The 20632-nt window shown below is 67.0% G+C and overlaps 4 protein-coding genes and 1 long non-coding RNA gene across 5 annotated transcripts; 2 read left to right on the top strand and 3 right to left on the bottom strand.

Annotated features, from left to right (window-relative positions):
- The first annotated feature begins 1003 nt into the window (after positions 1 to 1003).
- Positions 1004 to 4156, top strand: LOC137461364 (anaphase-promoting complex subunit 15). Its single transcript, XM_068171123.1, has 4 exons — positions 1004 to 1174; positions 3291 to 3350; positions 3488 to 3625; positions 3899 to 4156. The coding sequence occupies exons 1-4, from the start codon at positions 1055 to 1057 to the stop codon at positions 3944 to 3946; spliced, it is 366 nt and encodes a 121-aa protein (XP_068027224.1). The 5' UTR covers positions 1004 to 1054; the 3' UTR covers positions 3947 to 4156.
- A 989-nt stretch (positions 4157 to 5145) lies between these two features.
- On the bottom strand, positions 5146 to 10244 carry LOC137461361 (transmembrane O-methyltransferase homolog). The gene is made up of 4 exons (XM_068171121.1): positions 10193 to 10244; positions 8488 to 8751; positions 6546 to 6742; positions 5146 to 6400 (listed from the first exon to the last, which is right to left on the bottom strand). The coding sequence occupies exons 2-4, from the start codon at positions 8747 to 8749 to the stop codon at positions 6080 to 6082; spliced, it is 780 nt and encodes a 259-aa protein (XP_068027222.1). The 5' UTR covers positions 8750 to 8751; positions 10193 to 10244; the 3' UTR covers positions 5146 to 6079.
- A 1-nt stretch (position 10245) lies between these two features.
- Positions 10246 to 12572, bottom strand: LOC137461363 (basic proline-rich protein-like). Its single transcript, XM_068171122.1, has 5 exons — positions 12385 to 12572; positions 11344 to 12121; positions 10955 to 11245; positions 10458 to 10856; positions 10246 to 10332 (listed from the first exon to the last, which is right to left on the bottom strand). Exons 1-5 carry the CDS (start codon positions 12570 to 12572, stop codon positions 10246 to 10248), a joined length of 1743 nt encoding a protein of 580 aa, XP_068027223.1.
- A 193-nt stretch (positions 12573 to 12765) lies between these two features.
- Positions 12766 to 17093, top strand: LOC137461358 (ragulator complex protein LAMTOR1). The gene is made up of 5 exons (XM_068171118.1): positions 12766 to 12898; positions 13673 to 13818; positions 14963 to 15040; positions 15801 to 15927; positions 16936 to 17093. Exons 1-5 carry the CDS (start codon positions 12857 to 12859, stop codon positions 17026 to 17028), a joined length of 486 nt encoding a protein of 161 aa, XP_068027219.1. The 5' UTR covers positions 12766 to 12856; the 3' UTR covers positions 17029 to 17093.
- Positions 17094 to 17369: 276 nt separating this feature from the next.
- Positions 17370 to 19446, bottom strand: LOC137461359 (uncharacterized). Its single transcript, XR_010993345.1, has 2 exons — positions 18394 to 19446; positions 17370 to 17898 (listed from the first exon to the last, which is right to left on the bottom strand). It is a non-coding gene; the product is annotated as an uncharacterized lncRNA (long non-coding RNA).
- Between the last annotated feature and the right edge of the window lie 1186 nt (positions 19447 to 20632).

Genomic DNA, 20632 nt, shown 5'->3' with positions numbered 1-20632 from the left:
GTCTCGGATATCCTATAGGGATCCAAATATTCCCCCGTGGGTCATAGACATCCGTGGGGGCGTCTCAGATATCCCATGGGGGTCCCAGATGACCACCATGGGTCACAAATACTCCTCCCTGGGTCATAGACACCCGTGGGGGCAGCTCGGATATCCTATGGGGATCCAAATATTCCCCCGTGGGTCATAGACATCCGTGGGGGTGTCTCAGATATCCCAAAGGGGTCACAAATAACCCCGTGGGTCAGAGACACCCGTGGGGGGGTCTCAGATACCCTGGGGGGGGGGGGTCCTAGGAGGGGTCAGAAATACCTCCCCGTGGGTCATAGACACCCGGGGCGGGGGGGGCTCAGATATCCTATAGGGATCCAAATATTCTCCCGTGGGTCATAGACACCCGTGGAGGTGTCTCAGATATCCGGGGGGGGGGGGGTCACAAATACCCCTCCGTGGGTCATAGACACCCGTGGGGGCATCTCAGATATCCTATAGGGATCCAGATATTCCCCCGTGGGTCATAGACATCCGTGGGGGCGTCTGAGATATCTCAGGGGGAGTCCCAGATGACCACCATGGGTCACAAATACCCCTCCGTGGGTCACAGACACCCGTGGAGGGGTCTCAGATATCCTAGGAGGGGTCAGAAATCTCCCCGTGGGTCACAGACACGCGGGGCGGGGGGGCTTGGATATCCTATAGGGATCCAGGTATTGTCCCGTGGGTCATAGACATCCGTGGGGGCGTCTGAGATATCTCAGGAAGGGTCCCAGATGACCACCATGGGTCGCAAATACCCCTCCGTGGGTCACAGACACCCGAGGGGGGTCCCTGAAGCCGCTGCCGCTCCCCCCGGCTCGGGCTCGCTTCGGGGCGGGGAGCCGCCGCAGTTGTCAATCATCACTAACCACGCCCGTTACCCGCCCCCAGCATAGCCACGCCCCCGCTGCGCGGTACTTTCTTTGCGCATGCGCAGGAGGGACACCCAGCAACTTCCGGTACGGGAGGTTTCCACTTCCGGGACGCGGCCGCCCGCGGCCGGCCCGGCTGCCTCGCCATGTCCACGCTGTTCCCTTCGCTGCTGCCCCGCGTTACCGAGTCCCTGTGGTTCAACCTTGATCGGCCTTGCGTGGATGAGACCGAGCTGCAGCAGCAGGAGCAGCAGCACCAGGCCTGGGTGGGCCCCGGGGCTGGTGTAGGGGCCGGGGGCAGCGGGGGGTACCGGGGTTGGGTGGGCTCCGGGGGCGGTGTAGGGGCCGGGGGCAGCGGGGGTACCGGGGTTGGGTGTGCTCCGGGGGCGGTGTAGGGGCCGGGAGCAGGGGGGGTACCGGAGTTGGGTGGGCTCCGGGGGCGGTGTAGGGGCCGGGAGCAGTGGGGGTACCGGGGTTGGGTGGGCTCCGGGGGCGGTGTAGGGGCCGGGAGCAGCGGGGGTACCGGGGTTGGGTGGGCTCCGGGGGCGGTGTAGGGGCCGGGAGCAGTGGGGGTACCGGGGTTGGGTGGGCTCCGGGGGCGGTGTAGGGGCCGGGAGCAGTGGGGGTACCGGGGTTGGGTGGGCTCTGGGGGCGGGGATGGGGCCGGGAGCAGCGGGGGTACCGGGGTTGGGTGGGCTCTGGGGGCGGGGATGGGGCCGGGAGCAGCGGGGGGTACCGGGGTTGGGTGGGCTCCGGGGGCGGGGATGGGGCCGGGAGCAGGGGGGGTACCGGGGTTGGGTGTGCTCCGGGGGCGGTGTAGGGGCCGGGGGCAGCGGGGGTACCGGGGTTGGATGGGCTCTGGTGGCCGTGTAGGGGCCGGGAGCAGGGGGGGTACCGGGGTTGGGTGGGCTCCGGGGGCGGGGATGGGGCCGGGAGCAGGGGGGGTACCGGGGTTGGGTGGGCTCTGGTGGCCGTGTAGGGGCCGGGGGCAGTGGACCTGGAAAGGGTCCCGAGGCCGGGGGGAGTTGGACACTGGGTGTGGAAGGGGTCCCAGTGCTAGGGGTAGCTGTGGGAGAAGGCTGACTTAAAGAGCTGCTGCTTAAGCCCAACCTCTAATTAATTAACTAATGAACCTCCCCTAATGATGGATGGGGCGGCCTGAGCCCAGTGCCCCCTGGGTTTGGTGCCAGGAGCCCAGCCAGGAGCAGCCACTGGGTCTGGGGAGAGGAAAGCTCTCCTGGATGAAAGCTGCACAGTAATTAGAGCCAGTTAGTTAATGAGGGTAATTGATTAATTAATTAAACCCCCCAGCAGTCAGGAGAGCTGCTGAGTGCCTGAGGGTGAGAGCTGCAGGAGGGTTTTAATTAAGCTTGAATTAGCTGTGGGGATTGAGCAGCTTGGTGGAGCAGAGTCCTGGGATGGGTTGGGGAAGACCTTGAGGCTGATGGGAGTCCCAGCACCACTCCCCCATGGCCCTCAGCACCACAGATCCAGCCATGGGGACTCCACCACTGCCCTGGGCAGCCTGCCACAGGCCTGGGCACCCCTCAAGGGGCACAAATTGCTCCTCAGGGCCAAGCTCAACCTCCCCTGCCACAACCTGAGGCCATCTCCTCTTGGCCCAGCCCTCAGGAGCAGCCCTTGAGCCCCAGCTGGCTGCAAGCTGCTCTCAGGGAGCTGCAGAGAGCCACAAGGTCTCCCCTCAGCCTCCTCTGCTGCAGCCTCAACCCCCCCAGGGCCCTCAGCTGCTCCTCACAACTTCTCCACAGCCTTCTCCTCCTTCCCCAGACCCCTCCCCAGCTTCCTTGCCCTGCTCTGGCCCTGCCCCAGCCCTCAAGCTCCTCCTGGCAGGGAGTTGCCCAACCCTGCCCCCAGGCTTGCAGCTGTGGGCTCCCCAGTGCCCAGCCCAGGGGCACAATCCCTGCCCTGCTCCTGCTGCCCACACCATTGCTGCTCCAGCCCAGGCTGCTGCTGCCCTCCTTGCCCACCTGGGCACCCCCTGGCTCCTCTCCAGCCTCTGCCACCAACCCCCCCAGGGCCTTTCCCCCCCAGGTACTTCCCAGCCCCTCTGCCCCCAGCCTGGAGCCTCCCTGTGCCCCAGGGGCAGGTCCCAGCCCTTGCCCTTGGTGCCCTCATGCCATTGCCCTCCCCCATGGCTCCAGACCCCTCTGGAGCTCCCTCCTGCCCCTCCAGCAGCTCAGCTCCCACCCAGCTTGGTGCCACCTGGCACCCTGGGGGCAGCAGGACCCCAGCCGTTGGCACTGACCATGGTCAGGGACTGCTGAGAGCCCTCCAGGGGCTGGGTTACTGCTGGGGGAAGCCCTGCAGGGCCCTTGGGGTGGCCTTGGAGGTGTCCTCAGCTAACCTCTTTCCTTCCCAAAGCTCCAGAGCATAGCAGAGAAGGACAACAACCTGGTGCCCATCGGGAAGCCAGCTTCTGAGGTGGGTTTTGGGGGGTGGTCCTCAGCTCCTCCTCCCCCAGTGGGAGGTGACTCTTGGGGGGGTCCTCAGCTCCCCCTCCTGCAGGGGGAGGTGACTTGGTGGTGGGGGAGGGGTTGCTGGAGCTCTGTTGCCTGCAGCACTATGACGAGGAGGAGGAGGAGGACGATGAAGATGATGAGGACAGCGAGGAGGACTCTGAGGACGATGAGGACATGCAGGACATGGATGAGATGAACGACTACAATGAGTCCCCTGACGATGGGGAGATCAATGAGGTGAGGCCCAGGGCTGCAGCAGGTCTCCCCTCAGCCTCCTCTGCTGCAGCCTCAACCCCCCCAGGGCCCTCAGCTGCTCCTCACAACTTCTCCACAGCCTTATTCTCCTTCCCCAGACCCCTCCCCAGCTTCCTTGCCCTGCTCTGGCCCTGCCCCAGCCCTCAAGCTCCTCCTGGCACCGAGGTGCAGGGCTGCAGCCACCACCCCCAGGGCCTTGGCACACCAACAGCCCCCAGGGCTCAGCTGCTTGTGTTGTCTTCTTCCTCCTCCCAGGTGGACATGGAAGGGGCAGAGCAGGATCAGGACCAGTGGATGATCTGATTCTGCCAGGTCCACAGCACAGCTGAAGCTGGGGGTGGGGGGGGAGGAGCAAGATCCTTCCCCCAGCACCCTGCTGGCAGCAGAGGTGGAGGTTTGGTGAAGCTTCTCCTGCCCTGGTAGGGCACAGAGGGGAGCTGGAGAAGGGGTGGAGAGGTTGGCACTGGGCAGCACTGCAGACTTTTCTAATAAACTTCTGAGTTTTCAGGAAAAGAGCCCAAAATTGGGGGGGGGGGAGGGAGGTGCAGAGCCTGGAGCATGGAGCCCCAGAGGGGTGGGAAGGGAGCTCTGGAGCCCACCCAGGCCAGGGGCACCCCCAGCAGCTTGCCCAGGGGCACCATGGCACCAGGGGGGGGTGGAAGCTCTCCACAGCCTCTCTGGGCAGCCTGCTGCAGGCCTCTCCAGCAGCCTCACCCCAAACAAGTTGCTCCTGCTGGCACCTCCTGCCTGCCCCTTGAGCCCTGGGCAGCACTCAGCAGATGCCAGCCCCAGCCTCTTGCCCCCCACAGCTCCTTGAGCTCTTGCTGAGCATTGCTCAGATCCCCTCTGGGGCTGCTCTGCTCCAGCCTCAGCAGCAGCTCCCAGGGCCCACAGCTGCTCCTCACAACGCCCTCCCCCAGGCCCTTCCCCACCTTTGTTGTCCTCCTCTGGCCCTCAGCCTCTCCCCAGCCTCCCCTGGACTCTCCCCAGCACTTCCCAGGCTCTGCCCTGGGCAGCCCAGCCCTGGCCCCAGCCCTGCAGCTGTGTTCTCCCCAGGGCAGAGCAGAGGGGCAGCAGAACCTCCCTGCCCCTGCTGCTGCCCACACTCTGCTCCTTGCCCCCCCAGGACACCTTGCTGGCTGCTGGGCAGCTCCGTGTGCTCACCCAGCACCCCCAGCTCCTTCTCCTGGCAGCTGCTCCCCAGCAGCTCCCTCCTGAGCTGTGCTGCTGCAGGAGGTTGTCCCTGCCCAGGGGCAGGACCCTGCCCTTGCCCTGCTTGGCCTCCAGGAGCTTCCCACCCTGGCCAGGCCTGGCACTCCCTCTTGGGCTGGCAGCAGGCTGGCTGAAGGTGCCCTCCATGGCCTCCTTCCTCTGACCAAGCCAGGACTGCGGGGTGGTCTCCCCACACCCCAGCTCTCCCCTGCCCTCGCTCTCCTCTCTTCCCCACCACAAACCACAGCAGCCTCCAGGCTCCTTCCACAGCCATGTTCAGGGCTGGGTGGCTCAGGGGCTGGGTGCCCTGCCCAGGGGCAGTGGCTCAGGGGCTGGGTGGCTCCGGGGCTGGGTGCTCTGCCCGGGGGCAGTGGTTCAGGGGCTGGATGGCTCCGCGGCTGGGTGCCCTGCCCGGGGGCAGTGGCTCAGGGGCTGGGTGGCTCCAGGGGCAGTGGCTCCGGGGCTGGGTGCCCTGCCCGGGGGCAGTGGCTCCGGGGCTGGGTGGCTCCGGGGCTGGGTGCCCTGCCCGGGGGCAGTGGTTCAGGGGCTGGGTGGCTCAGGGGCTGGGTGCCCTGCCCGGGGGCAGTGGCTCAGGGGCTGGGTGGCTCCGGGGCTGGGTGCTCTGCCCGGGGGCAGTGGCTCCGGGGCTGGGTGGCTCAGGGGCTGGGTGCCCTGCCCGGGGGCAGTGGTTCAGGGGCTGGGTGGCTCCGGGGCTGGGTGCCCTGCCCAGGGGCAGTGGCTCCGGGGCTGGGTGGCTCAGGGGCTGGGTGCTCTGCCCGGGGGCAGTGGTTCAGGGGCTGGGTGGCTCCGGGGCTGGGTGCCCTGCCCGGGGGCAGTGGCTCAGGGGCTGGGTGGCTCAGGGGCTGGGTGCCCTGCCCGGGGGCAGTGGCTCTGGGGCTGGGTGGCTCAGGGGCTGGGTGCCCTGCCCGGGGGCAGTGGCTCCGGGGCTGGGTGCCCTGCCCGGGGGCAGTGGCTCAGGGGCTGGGTGGCTCAGGGGCTGGGTGCCCTGCCCGGGGGCAGTGGCTCAGGGGCTGGGTGGGTCAGGGGCTGGGTGCCCTGCCCAGGGGCAGTGGCTCCGGGGCTGGGTGGGTCAGGGGCTGGGTGCCCTGCCCAGGGGCAGTGGCTCCGGGGCTGGGTGGCTCCGGGGCTGGGTGCCCTGCCCGGGGGCAGTGGCTCAGGGGCTGGGTGGCTCAGGGGCTGGGTGCCCTGCCCGCGGGCAGTGGCTCAGGGGGTGCCAAGGTAGCAGAGCTCTGCGACGCCGTCCGGGATGGCCTCGAAATACTCGAGGCTGGCCCTGTGCACCCTGCAGCGGTACTTGCCGCAGCTCTTGGCGTACTGCAGGAAGTGAGGGGCCCCGGGGAAGAGGACGTTGTCGGCCAGGACGGTGGCCCCCGGGGCCAGCATCTGGAGGCTCTCCAGCAGCTGCAGGTCCCGCAGGTAGCAGCTCTTCCAGTGGTCCATGAAGACGAAGTCCAGCTGCAGCAGCCCCTGCCTCTGCCTCAGCTTGGGGATCACCTCCTCCGAGGGCCCCACCAGCAGCTCCACCTGCGGGGAGAAGGGGAACCAACCTCCTAGCTGGCCACAGGGGGGCGCTGCGAGGCGGGGCTGCTGGTGTCCCGGGCCGTTCCCACCCTCTCCCATCCCATCCTCTGCCTCATCCCCGCCCCGTCCCGTCGTGCGCCCTCCTCACCCTCTGCTCGTCGATGCCAGCCAGCCTCAGGACCTTCTCCGCCACGGCGGCGTGCTGCGGGTTCAGCTCCACGCTGTACAGCCTGGCACCGGGGGGCATGCCCTGTGCCAGCAGCACGGTGGCATAGCCGCAGTAGGTGCCCAGCTCCAGCAGCCTCAGCGGCGCCTTCTCTGCCAGCAGCCTCTCCACGATGCGACCTGCGCCGGACGGAGGCCACCTCAGTGCCCTGCAGGTGCCCAGCAGAGGCTGGCGCCCACCTGGTGCCCCCCCCCCCCAGCTTGGGGAGAGGAGAAGTGCCACGACCCTGCCAGCCAGGCCGTGGCCACAGCAGTGGTACCATGGCTATACCAATGATGCCAGGGTGGTGCTGACGGTGCCATGGCCACAGCAATGGTGCCACAGTAATGGTGCCACAGCTGTGCCAGTGGTGCCATGGCCACAGCAATGGTGCCATGGCTGTCCCAGCAGTGCCAGGGCAGTGCTGATGGTGCCATGGCCACAACAGTGGTGCCATAGCCATGCCAGTGGTGCCAGGACAATGCTGATGGTGCTGTGGCCACAGCAATGGTGCCATGGCTACAACAGTGGTGCCATAGCCATGCCAATGGTGCCAGGACAGTGCTGATGGTGCCATGGCCACAACAATGCTGCCACAGCTGTGCCAATGGTGCCAGGACAGTGCTGATGGTGCCATGGCCACAGCAATAGTGCCATAGCCATGTCAGTGGTGCCAGGACAGTACTAATGGTGCCATAGCCATGCCAGTGGTGCCATGGCCACAACAATGGTGCCACAGCTGTGCCAATGGTGCCAGGACAGTGCTGGTGGTGCTGTGGCCACAACAATGGTGCCATAGCCATGCCAATGGTGCCAGGGCAGTGCTGATGGTGCCATGGCCACAGCAACTGGTGCTATGGCCATGCCAACAGTGCCAGGACAGTGCTGATGGTTCTGTGGCTCCAGCAATGGTGCCACAGCCATGCCAGTGGTGCCCATGCCAACCATGCTCCATTTACACCAGTGGAGCTCCAACTCCACTGACAATGCCCCACCTGTGCCAGGCACCCTAGTGCCATACTCCAGCACCATGCTCCTGATAATGCCCAAACTGTGCCAGGCATCCCAGGGCCATGCCACCATGCCATCTGCATTGGTGATGTTCCAACCATGCCAGGTGTTCCAGGCACCATGCCCATGCCAACAATGCTCCATCTCCACTGGCAGTGCCCCAACTCCACTGGTGATGCCCCAACCATGCCAGGCATCCCAGGGGCCATACCCCAGCACCATGCCCATGCCAAGGCTGCTCCATCTCCACTGGTGATGCCCCAACCATGCCAGGTACCCCAGGGGCCATACCCCAGCACCATGCCCATGCCACTGCTGATGCCCAAACCATACCAGCTACCCCAGGGGCCATACCCAGCACCATGCTCATGCCACTGCTGATGCCCCAACCATGCCAGGTACCCCAGGGGCCATACCCCAGCCCTATGCCAACGATGCTCAAGCTACCCTGGCACTGCCCCAACTCCACCAATGATGCCCCAGCCATGCCAAGCATCCCAAGGCCATGCCACCATGCCCATGCCATCTGCACTGGTGATGTCCCAACCATGCCAGCTGTTCCAGGTACCAAGCCCTTGCCAACCACTCTCCATCTCTGCTGGCAGTGCCCCAACCACACTGGCACTGCCCCAGCTCTACTGACAATGCTCCAACCCTGCCAGGCACTCCAGGGGCCATACCCCCCGGCACCATGCCCGTGCCCAACGATGCTCAAGCTACCCTGGCACTGCCCAAACTCCACTGACGATGCCCCGACCATGCCAGGCATCCCGTGCCCATCACCCTCCCTCCCCTTTTCCCCCCAGCTCGCCACAAGGGGTTGTGGGGGAGGGGGTTTTGGGGGGGCGGAGGTTGGTGGTCCCCGGAGGCTGACCCTTGACCGGCCCCACGCAGCTGAGGTGCTCCCGGCGCTGGCACCAGAGGTCGAAGGTGCGCAGGATGTGGCGGGGGTCGCCGGGCACGGCGTGTGCCAGCAGGAACTGGAATGCCCGCTGCTCCCGGGGCACCCGGCTCAGGCGGTCCCGCAGCCAGCCCAGCGCCACCCCCCACAGCAGCAGCAGCAGGTGGTGGCGGTAGCGCAGCAGGAGGGTGAGGAGGAAGGGGAGGAAGGCCAAGGCGAGGGCGGCGGACACCATGCCTGGGGAGATAGTGGGGGGGGGGAACAGGAGGAGAGGGAGGAGGAGGGCTTGGGGGATGGGGGAGAGGGGGTTTGGAATTGGGGAAGGAGGGATTGGGGATGGGGAGGGGGGACTGGGATTGGGGAAGGGCGATTGGGGAGGGGGAAGGGGTTTGATACAGGGGCTGGGGAATTGATACTGGGGCTGGGGGCTTGGGGATAGGGAGGGGGGATTGGGATTGGGATTGGGGTTGGGGAAGGGCGATTGGGGAAGGGGAAAGGGCTTGATACCGGGGCTGAGGGCTTGGCACTGGGGCTGGGGAATTGATATTGGGGCTGGGGGCTTGGCACTGGGGCTGGGGAATTGATACTGGGGCTGGGGGCTTGGTACTGGGGCTGGGGGCTTGGTACCGGGGCTGGGGGCTTGGGGATAGGGAGGGGGAATTGGGATTGGGATTGGGATTGGGGAAGGGCAATTGGGGAGGGGGAAGGGGCTTGATACTGGGGCTGGGTTCTTGGCACTGGGGCTGGGGAATTGATATTGGGGCTGGGGGCTTGGGGATAGGGAGGGGAGGTTTGGGATGGGGAAGGGGGAGTGGGGATGGGAAGAGGGCTTGGAATTGGAGAGGGGGATTGGGGTTGGGGAGGGGGCTTGGTACAGGGGCTGGGAGCTTGGGGATAAAGAGGGGGGCTTGGAATTGGGGAAGGGGGATTGGAAGTGGGAGTGGGGATTTGGGATGGGGAGGGGGCTTGCTACTGGGACTAGAGTCCTGCCACTGGGGCTGGGGTCCTGTCACTGGAGTTGGGGGTTGGTACTGGGCTGAGGGCTTGGTGCTGGGGGCTTGATCCTGGGGCTGGGGTCCTGTCACTGGGGCTGGGGTCTTAATACTGGGGCTGGGGTCCTCATAATGGGATTGAGGTCCTGATACTGGGTCTGGGGTCTTGGCACTGGGGCTGGGGACTTGATATTGGGGCTGGGGGCTTAGTAATGGGATGAAGGCTTGGGGAAGGAGGCTTTGTATTGGGCTGGGGGCTTGGTGCTGGGGCTGAGGTCTTAATACTGGGGCTGGGGTCCTGTCCTTGGGGCTGAGGTCCTCTCACAGGGGCTAGGGTAGAGTCCCTGGGGCTGGGGTCTTCATACTGGGGCTGGGGTCCTATCCCTGGAGCCGTGGTCCTGTGACTGGGGCTGGAGTCTTGTCCGTAGGGCTGGGGTCGTGTCCGTAGGGCTGGGGTCGTGTCCCTGGGGTTGGGGTCCTGTCCCTGGGGCTGGGATCCTCTCACTGGGGCTGGGGTCCTGTGACTGGGGCTGGGGTCGTGTCCCCGGTGCGCTGGCACTGGGTGGTGCCAGGGTGGTGCCAGCTGACAGCTGTCCGCCAGCCCCGCCCGGAGCTGCTGTCCCGCGGGGGTCTGGGGGCTCCGGGGGTCCTTGGGGGGGGAGCAGGGGGAGTGGGGCGGCACTTACCTGAGCGCAGGCTGCGGGCAGCAGGAGCCGGCGGCGGAGCCCCCGGGGACGACTCAGCTACCGATACGGGCACCGCCGCGGGCACCGGCTCCGGTTACCGGCGAGGGAGGGGGAGAGGGTCCTGCACCGGCTCCGGTTACCTGCATGGGAGTGGGACAGGGTCCAGCACCGGCTCCGGTTACCGGCAAGAGAAGGGGACAAGGTCCTGTACCGGCTCCGGTTACCGGCATGGCAGGGGACAGGGTCCTGTGCCGGCTCCGGTTACCGGCATGGCAGGGGACAGGGTCCTGTGCCGGCTCCGGTTACCGGCATGGCAGGGGACAGGGTCCTGTGCCGGCTCCGGGCATGGCAGGGGACAGGGTCCTGCGCCGGCTCCGGGCATGGCAGGGGACAGGGTCCCGTACCGGCTCCGGGCATGGCAGGGGACAGGGTCCTGTACCGGCTCCGGGCATGGCAGGGGACAGGGTCCTGTACCGGCTCCGGGCATGGCAGGGGACAGGGTGCTGTACCGGCTCCGGGCATGGCAGGGGACAGGGTCCTGTACCGCCTCCGGGCATGGCAGGGGACAGGGTCCTGCACCGGCTCCGGGCATGGCAGGGGACAGGGTGCTGTACCGGCTCGTCACCTGCATGGCAGGGGACAGGGTCCTGTGCCGGCTCGTTACCTGCATGGCAGGGGACAGGGTCCTGCACCGGCTCCGGGCATGGCAGGGGACAGGGTCCTGCACCGGCTCCGGGCATGGCAGGGGACAGGGTGCTGTACCGGCTCCGGGCATGGCAGGGGACAGGGTCCTGCACCGGCTCCGGGCATGGCAGGGGACAGGGTGCTGTACCGGCTCCGGGCATGGCAGGGGACAGGGTCCTGCGCCGGCTCCGGGCATGGCAGGGGACAGGGTCCTGTACCGGCTCCGGGCATGGCAGGGGACAGGGTCCTGTACCGGCTCCGGGCATGGCAGGGGACAGGGTGCTGTACCGGCTCCGGGCATGGCAGGGGACAGGGTCCTGCACCGGCTCCGGGCATGGCAGGGGACAGGGTGCTGTACCGGCTCGTCACCTGCATGGCAGGGGACAGGGTCCTGTACCGGTGCCGAGCATGGGAGGGGACAGGGTCCTGTGCCGGCTCCGGGCATGGGAGGGGACAGGGTCCTGTACCGGCTCCGGGCATGGCAGGGGACAGGGTCCTGTGCCGGCTCCGGGCATGGGAGGGGACAGGGTCCTGTACCGGCTCCGGGCATGGCAGGGGACAGGGTCCTGTACCGGCTCCGGGCATGGCAGGGGACAGGGTCCTGTACCGGCTCCGGACATGGCAAGGGACAGGGTCCTGTACCGGCTGCGGGCATGGCAGGGGACAGGGTCCTGTGCCGGCTCGTTACCTGCATGGCAGGGGACAGGGTCCTGTACCGGCTCCGGGCATGGCAGGGGACGGGGTCCTGTACCGGCTCCGGGCATGACAGGGGACAGGGTCCTGTACCGGCTCCGGGCATGGCAGGGGACAGGGTCCTGTACCGGCTCCGGGCATGGCAGGGGACAGGGTCCTGCACCGGCGCCGAGCATGGCAGGGGACAGGGTCCTGTACCGGCTCCGGGCATGGCAGGGGACAGGGTCCTGCACCGGCGCCGAGCATGGCAGGGGACAGGGTCCTGTACCGGCTCCGGGCATGGCAGGGGACAGGGTCCTGTACCGGCTCCGGGCATGGCAGGGGACAGGGTCCTGTACCGGCTCGTCACCTGCATGGCAGGGGACAGGGTCCTGCACCGGCGCCGAGCATGGCAGGGGACAGGGTCCTGTACCGGCTCCGGGCATGGGAGGGGACAGGGTCCTGCACCGGCTCCGGGCATGGCAGGGGACAGGGTCCTGCACCGGCGCCGAGCATGGCAGGGGACAGGGTCCTGTACCGGCTCCGGGCATGGGAGGGGACAGGGTCCAGTACCTGGGAAGCACCGGGAGCACTGGGGAGCTCTGGGAGACACTGGGAGCAGTGGGGAGCACTGGGAAGCTCTGGGAGCATTGGGAATCACTGGGAAGCTCATGGAGCATGTTGAGCACTGGAGAGCACTGGGGACAGTGGGATGCACTGGGAGCACTGGGGAGGACTGGAGGCAGAGGGAGAACTGGGAAGCACTGGGAGCACTGTGGAGTAGTGGGAGCACTGAGCAGCATTGGGGCGCACTGGGATGCACTGGGGAGCAGCACCGGGAGGCTATTTGCGGCCGCCGTCGCCAGGCGGCGCTCGCCGCAGCGTCCTCCCCCTCCTCCTTCTTCTCCTCCGCCTCCCTCCACGTGACCACCGCCGCTGCACGCGCGCGCACCGCCTCCAGCCGCGTGACGAGGTCCCCCCCTCCTCTCTCCTCAACCCCCGCGCGCCACCCTCCCCTCCACATGACGACGCTCCCCGCGCGCGCGCGCGCGCGCGCTCCCGCGAGCGGCTCTCCCCCCCTCCTCCGCGCCCCTCTTCCCGCCTTTCTGAGCGCTGATTGGCTTCTCCTCACGTGACCGCGGCCCTTTAAACCCATTGGCTTTCCCTGCCTGCCGCACCGTCCCACGTGACGCGATGGCAGGTCACGAGGAGGCTCCGCCCCGTCCCCCGTCACGTGACCGGGGCGGCCGGGCCCCTAGCGGACACCGCAGCCGCGCCCGGGCCGGTCCGGCCCTGCTGCGCCTCGCCATGGGCTGCTGCTACAGCAGCGAGGCTGAGGCCTCCGACCAGGTGCCACCCCCGAGAGAGCCACAGCGGGGCCGGCGAGGGGCAGTCCCGGGGGCTGGGGGCTTGTCCCTGTCACGGCGGGGGAGGGGTGGACCGTACCGGGGAGGGGGAAGGGATGTGGGGGAAGGGGAAGAGGAGAGGGAGGTCTGTACCGAGGCGGAGAGGAGGAGGAGGGGGGCGAGCGACCGTAGCGGGGACGGGGTGGGATGTTCCCGGGGGGGCGGGGAGTCCCCACCGGGAGCTGTTCTCCGTCTGCCCAGGACTCGCTGCTTTAATGCTGGGGGTCGACACTTCTCCCGCCGCCCCCGGGGGTCTCCCCCGGGGCTGTCCGGCCCGAGTCGGGGGTCAGTGTCCCGGGGGAGGCAGAGTGGGAGTGTGTGTGTGTCGGTGTCCCGGGGAGAGGCGGGGGGTCGGCGGAGGGTCGGTGTCCATCCCAGGAACCGTCACCCCTTCCCCGGGGGCTTCGGGAATGCTTTCTGCACCGTGACAGCAGCCGCGCTGCCCCCTCCCAACCCGGCCCTGGGGGTCTGTGCGACCTCCTTGCTCCCCGCGGTGTCCCGGGCTGTGTTTTGGGGGGGAGTCTGCAGCCCCTGCACGCCGGTGCCGGAGCGGTGCCATCCTTTCCTCCCCAGACAGCGCTGGGGAAAGGGAGGAGGCGGGGGGCTGTGGCTTGTCCCACCGTAAATCGATCCGGTGCGGGGTAGCGGCGGGGGAGGGAGAGGCAGCTCCTCCCTCCCCGGGGGAGGGGCGCTGAGCTTCCTCTCTGCTTGCCCCCAGGAGGAAGAGACCAAGCGGCTGCTGGAGCCGGCGGCCAGCCCTCCCAGCAAGGCGCTGAACGGCGCCGAGCAGAGCTACCACAACCTGCCCTCGGCTCGCACGGACGAGCAGGCGATGCTCTCCTCCATCCTCGCCAAAACCGCCATGTGAGACCCTCCCCCCGCCCCGCCCCGGGGCTCCCGGGGCCGTGGACAGGTTGCAGCCACGGGTTGAGGCCGAGGGGATGAGGTGGAGCCAGGCTTAAGGGCTGGGAGCTGCTCTTGGGGCACAACAATGTTGTGGGCAGCAGGGCTCCAGCCACCTCTTCCCCCCTAAAAGTCACCTTCCAAGACCCACCTCAGATGCTGGCCACCCCAAGGGCCCTGCAGGGCTTCCCCAGCAGCAACCCAGCCCCTGGAGGGCTCTCAGCAGTCCCTGACCGTAGCCAGTGCCAACGGCTGGGGTCCTGCTGCCCCCAGGGTGCCAGGTGGCACCAAGCTGGGTGGGAGTTGAGCTGCTGGAGGGGCAGGAGGGAGCTCCAGAGGGGTCTGGAGCCATGGGAAAGGCCAATGGGATGAGGGCACCAAGGGCAAGGGCTGGGACCTGACCCTGGGGCACAGGGAGGATCCAGGCTGGGGGCAGAGGGGCTAGGAAGTGCCTGGGGGGGAAAGGCCTTGGGGGGGTTGGTGGCAGCAGCTGGAGAGGAGCCAGGGGGTGCCCAGGTGGGCAAGGAGGGCAGCAGCCTGGGCTGGAGCAGCAATGGTGTGGGCAGCAGGAGCAGGGCAGGGATTGTGCCCCTGGGCTGGGCACTGGGGAGCCCACAGCTGCAAGCCTGGGGGCAGGGTTGGAACCTCCCTGTCAGGAGGAGCTTGAGGGCTGGGGCAGGGCCAGAGCAGGGCAAGGAAGCTGGGGAGGGGTCTGGGGAAGGAGGAGAAGGCTGTGGAGAAGTTGTGAGGAGCAGCTGAGGGCCCTGGGGGGGTTGAGGCTGCAGCAGAGGAGGCTGAGGGGAGAGCTTGTGGCTCTCTGCAGCTCCCTGAGAGCAGCTTGCAGCCAGCTGGGGCTCAAGGGCTGCTCCTGAGGGCTGGGCCAAGAGGAGATGGCCTCAGGTTGTGGCAGGGGAGGTTGAGCTTGGCCCTGAGGAGCAATTGGTGCCCCTTGAGGGGTGCCCAGGCCTGTGGCAGGCTGCCCAGGGCAGTGGTGGACAGGCTGGGAAGCTGCAGAGCTGTGGTGCTGAGGGCTGTGTGTTGGTGCTGGGGCAGTCCATGGGTGGCCTCCAGGCTCTCTCCCAAGCCTTCCCTGCTGTCTCCTCAGCAACATCATCGATGTGTCAGCAGCAGACTCCCAGGGCATGGAGCAGCACGAGTACATGGACAGAGCTCGGCAGTACAGGTGGGGCCCTGCAGCTCCACCCAGGGCTGCAACCTTCCTCATGTGTCTTGGTCTTGGCTGGGAGGGAGCCAGAGGCCCTCTGCACCCCCCTCCTGGCCTGCTTGGGGGAGCTCTGAAGGTGGCTCTGGTGGTGGAGGGCTGGATGCTCCCTCAGCTTCCTGCCTCTGGGAATGAGGAGGGCTGGGGTGGGGGTGCCTGGAGGGGTCTCCTCCTTGTCCTGTTGGCCCTTGGGTGGTGGCATAGGGGGAGTGAGAGCCTCATTTCCAGTGCCCCAGGGCTGGGACCCTGGCCCTAGTATCAAGATTCCAGTTCCCTGGTGTTGGGACCCCAGCCCCCTAGTATCAGGACCTATCAAGCCCCCAGACCCAGTATCAATCTCTCAGGACCCCAGTGGTGGAACCCCAGTATCAAGCCCCCAGACCCAGTATCAGTCTCTCAGGACCCCAGTGGTGGGGCCCCAGTATCAATCCCTCAGGACCCCAGTGGTGAGACTCCAGTATTAAGCCCCCAGACCCAGTATCAATCCCTCAGTACCCCAGTGGTGGGACCCCAGTATCAAGCCCCCAGACCCAGTATCAGTCCCTCAGGACCCCAGTGGTGGGACCTCAACATCAAGCCCCCAGCCCCTCAGTGCTTGGGACCTCACTATCAGAACCACAACCACTGGTGCTGGGACCCCGGTGCCAGGACCCCCCTGAAGGGGCAGTGCCAGGCCCCAGCCACAGTGCCAGCCGGGCTGTGGCCCTTGTGCTCTGCTCAGCACCCGCCTGGCCATGCTCAGCACCACCCTGACGCACTGGAAGAAGCTTCCCCTGCTGCCATCTCTCACCAGCCAGCCCCACCAAGTCCTGGCCAGCGACCCTGTGCCCTTTGCAGACCTCCAGCAGGTGAGGGAGGCCTTGGGGGGGGAGGTGGGACGTGGGGAGGGGGCTCCAGCTGAGGTGTTCCTCCACCCTCAGCGTCACAGGTGGCACCTTGGGCGCTTGGAGTTGGGACAGCTCCTGGGGTTGGCCTCAGGTTGTGCCAGGGGAGGTTGAGCTTGGCCCTGAGGAGCAATTGGTGCCCCTTGAGGGGTGCCCAGGCCTGTGGCAGGCTGCCCAGGGCAGTGGTGGAGTCCCCATGGCTGGGGGGGTTGGGAAGCTGTGGTGCTGAGGGCTGTGGGGTGGTGGTGCTGGGGTGGTGCTGAGGGCCATGGGGTGAGGGTGCCCTGGGGCTTTGTGGCTGGGTCTTGAAGAACCAAATCCCATGAGAGACTGCAGAGGGAGTGCCAGCAGTGTCCCTCCCTGCCATGACCCTGAGTCTGGCAGTGTCCCCCAGGCCCCCTGAAGGCAGCAGTGTCTCCCCAGGCTGGCAGTGTCCCCAAGGAGCCTCTTGTCCCCTCCTCAGGTCCCCCTGAGGCTGGCAGTGTCCCCAAGGAGCCTCTTGTGTGTGTGTGTCCCCCCACCTTGAGGCCATCAGTGTCCCCCTAGACCCCCCCTGAGCTGGCAGTATCCCTAAAGAGCCTCTTGTCACCCCGCTGAGGCCATCAGTGTCCCCCAGGAGCCTCTTGTCCCCCACTCCCCAGGCTCCCTGAGGCCAGGAGTGTCCCCAAGGAGCCTCTTGTGTGTGTCCCCTCCCAAAGCCCCCTGAAGGTGGCAGTGTGCCCCTGAGGCCACCTGAAGCCAGGAAGTGTGTCCCCAGGGAGCCTCTTGTACCCCCCAAGGCCCCCTGAATCCAGCAGTGTCCCCTCCAGGCTGTTTGAATCCAGCAGTGTCCCCAAGGAGCCTCTTGGCCCCCAAAGCCCTCTGCAGCCAGCAGTGTCCCCAAGGAGCCTCTTGTCCTGTGCCTCCCCCCCCAGAGCCCCTGAGGCCACCTGAGGCCATCAGTGCCCCCCAGGAGGCTCTTGTCCCCCGCAGGTGTCCCGGATAGCTGCCTATGCCTTCAGTGCTCTCTCCCAGATCCGAGTCGACGCCAAAGAAGAACTGGTTGTACAGTTTGGCATCCCCTGAGCTCCCCCCAGACCTGCAGCTGCAGCACCTTGGGGGTCCTCTGGGCAGGATGGGTGGGGGCTTTGGGGCTTTTTTTGGGGGGGGGGGAAGCTTTATTTTGGGTGGCTTTGGGGTTTTTTTGGGTGGAGGGCAGGGGAGGTCTTGGGGTTGGTTTGTTGGTGGTCTTTAGTCCTCCTCTCACAGAGCTTGGACAGATTCCACCCCAGTTCTCTGCTCATCATTTTGGGGGGGCCCCTCTGAGCATGGACACACACCACCCCAGTTCCCTCCCCATCCTTCTGAGGGGGCCCCAACAACTTGGACAGACTCCACCCCAGTTCTCTGCTCATCATTTTGGGGGGGGGGGGGCCCAAACAACTTAGACCTCACCCCAGTTCCCTCCCCATCACTCTGGGCTGGCACTGTTTGCCAAGACACCAAGAGGAGGAGGGGAGGTATTTTTTGGGGGGGTGTGCTGGCTTCTGTACCCCAACCCTGTCACACCCCCCCCCCCTCCCCCAGTCCCTCCAGGTCATTTTTCCCTCTTGGAACCTTTCTTTTGTTGGTTTTTAATGATTCTTTTTGGCCACAGTAGATAAAACCACCTTCAGCCAGTGCTTGTCTCCTTTTGCCTCTGGGGGAAGGGGGGGGATCCCCAAAGTCATCCTTGGAGCCCTCCTACTCATTTCCCAGCTGCCTAGTGGGACTTACTGGGACCTCTTGCTCCTGCTGAAGGCTCCTACAGGCTGGGCAGAGTCTGTTCTGACGTGAGAGTGGCCTCCCCCCATGGTACCTGGAGCCTTCTTTTTCGTGTGCAGCCCCCCTCCCCATCAGCAGTTTTGGGGGTCCCATGAGGCTGGGGGGGGGAGTTAGGGTCCCTGCTTGATAGAGCTGAGGGGGCAGAAAGAGAAGTTGAGTGGGGAGTGAAGAGGGAATGCTCCCCTACCCAAAATTGTCCTCCCCACGGCCTGGCCCTCCCTTTAGGGGAGCCTCTCTCCCCAGAACCCCTCCAGCAGCCCCCCTGTGACCACCCCAAGGCCTTTTTTGTGGCCCCCATCCCAAGCTGGAGCTGGAGGGGTTGAACTTTGCCCCTTCCTCCTTTCTCCCTCCCAACTCTCCATGGCCCACTCTCGTTTCTTTGCCCCCATGGAGGTCAACCACCCCTGGGTCCCAAGGCCCCCGGGACCCCCCCTCCCCTTAACCCTCCCTGTAACACAGACACCCGCTCCTGGAGCCCCCTCCATGGCCCCACGCGTGTCCCTTGCTCCTTCTCTCGCCAGTCTCCCTGCTCTATCCCCCGCCCGGGGTTGTGGGGCTTGAGGCCTACACCCCTGTAAACCACTCGCGCCCCTTCCGGGACCCGCAGCCCCACGCGTGTCCCTTTACCCATAGCGACTTCCCCTTCCTCCGTATCTCCGCACCTCCTGTCCCGCCTCACCGCAGGGCTCCAGGCGCGTCCCGGTAACTTTCACGGGCCCCGCTCTGAGCACCGCCTCTGCCCCCGCCCGGCCCCGCCTCTCCCCGGCCCTCTGCCGTCGTCCTGGCGACCACCTCCCGGCGTGCTCCGCGGCTCTCGCGAGAGTTGCGGCCCCAGCGCGCAAGGGCCGCTGGGATTTGCAGTCCTGTTCCGGTCACCTGACGGCGCCCGGCCAATGGGGAGGCGGCGGGGGCGGGCGCTGCCGTTTGAATCGCGGCGGCGGCGGCCCCGGTAACGGTAAAGGGAGGACCCGGGCACCAGGGAGGGCTCGGGGGCAAGTGGGGAGGGCTCGGGGATAGCGCAGATGAAGGCAGCAGTGGGCCCTGGCCTTGCTAAGGCTCGGCCTACCGTAGGGGCCTGGGCCTAGGCCTAGGCCTCGAGTGTGTGTTTGGGGGGGGACGGGGGCTGGGTCCGTCCTCGGTGCCACCGTTTCGGGGTAACCGTGGCCGGGGTCTGTCTGCGGGGAGGGGGGTGTCGGTGAGGCTAAGCGCTCTGTCACGCTGCCCTCGGAGGAGCCCCTAAGTACTGCCATGGGTTGACAGCCCCACGCCAGACACCCACGGGGGACTCTCCAGGCTCGGTACTGGATCAGATCCAAGACCTTGTCCCGGTACCGGACCGGCAGCCGGCTGGGTGCGTTGCCGGGGAAAGGCCTGTGCGTGCCGCGGCTACCTTCCGGCTGCCACCGCGGCTCAGCCTGCTGGGGTCACCTCCCTCTGGCCGCTTCCGTGTGCCCAACCGGCCGCTCCTCATCCCCGCGGCGCTCCTCGGATCCGGTAGGATAATCCGCGGGGAGCTCCGGTCCCGCTCCATTTATCGCTCACGGCGGGCCCAAGCTTCCAGGTGCCACGCCGGGGCCTCGCACCTCACTCCTTCCACAGCTGAGCTTCCACCTCTGTCCCCTTCTCCGCCGTGAGCGCCTCCGCGGGCTGCCCAGCAGCTCCCCCGGGGGATGGCTCCCGAGGGGCTCCGCTGGCTCCTCAGCAGGCAGCTGGGGTGGGGGGAGGCGTCCCTGATCGCAGTCAGGACTCTGCCAGTTTCCCCTCCCCACAGCGGGTAGGGGGTCCCGCAGCCCCTCGTGGTCATCGGCTTGGCTCCGCTCCCCGCCGGCGAGAGGGAGTTTCGGGGCTGCGGTTCCGGTTGGCTTAACGGGAGGCAGACGAGCGGGCGCTGAGCTCCCCCCCCCACCATGGGCTCCCCCCACCAAGCCCTGCTAGGGTGAGAAGCAGCAGGGTCTGCGGCAGCCCCTCCGTGCCCCAGGCTGTTTGCTGGGAGTGACAGCAGCCAGCGCTGCTCTCTCTCTTCGCCGTCCTCCGTCCCTCCCCCCTCGCCCCGGCTCCGCTGTGCCGCGGTCCCTTTAACGTGACGCGGGGCTGGGGGGTGGCCCGGAGCCAGGAAAGGGAAGGGGGGGGGGGGGGGGGGAGGTGGAAGGGGGAGGGAGAGGAGGAGGCGGGGGGTGGGGGGGGGGGGGGAAGAGGGAGGGGAAAAGGGAAACCATCTCCTGCCAACCCCAAGCGAGGCAAACCCAACAACTTTTCTTTTGTGCGTTGGGCCTGCGGCTTCCAACCTCCCCTATCCCCCTCCCCCAATTCCCCTCAACCCTTTCCCCCCCGAAATTCCCTTGCCCCCCATCCCCGACCCCCTCCGGCTGCCGGCCTCCCCCTTCTCTCCCCCCCCCCCCCCCCCCCCCCCCCCCCTTCTCTTTTGCATGGCGGATTAAAGCTGGCTGCGCGCTCCCGGTAAGGCTCCCGACAAAGCTTTTACTCCTTCTGCCTTGTTCGCTTCCAGCAGGGCTTGGGAGGAAGAGGAGGGGGTAGGGGGCAGGCAAAAAACTCTGCTTTCCATCCCTAGCAGCGCTCCCCCCTTCAAAATCCTTACCCCCCAGAGCCCCAGATCCCAGCGGGAAGCTCAACTCAGCTTCGCCAACATCCGGGAGCTGCGGGGTGGCGGTGGCGGCCGGGACACCCCCGCAGCCTTCCTCCCCCGCCTCGTTTCTTCGGGCAGCGGGGTCCGGGGGTCCTCCCCCTCCACCCCCCCCCCCTTGCCTGGGGGATTCTTTTTCGGAAGACTTTTGAGTTTCCCTCCCTCTCCAGGATAGTTTTTTCTCCCGGGGTGTGTGTGTGGGGGGGGGGGGTCACCGATGCGTCC

Source organism: Melanerpes formicivorus, unplaced genomic scaffold (assembly GCF_026170545.1).
Source record: "Melanerpes formicivorus ecotype bairdi unplaced genomic scaffold, bMelFor1.0.p_v2 SCAF_1914, whole genome shotgun sequence".
NCBI lineage: Eukaryota > Metazoa > Chordata > Aves > Piciformes > Picidae > Melanerpes > Melanerpes formicivorus.
This window is presented reverse-complemented; position numbering and strand designations above follow the sequence as displayed.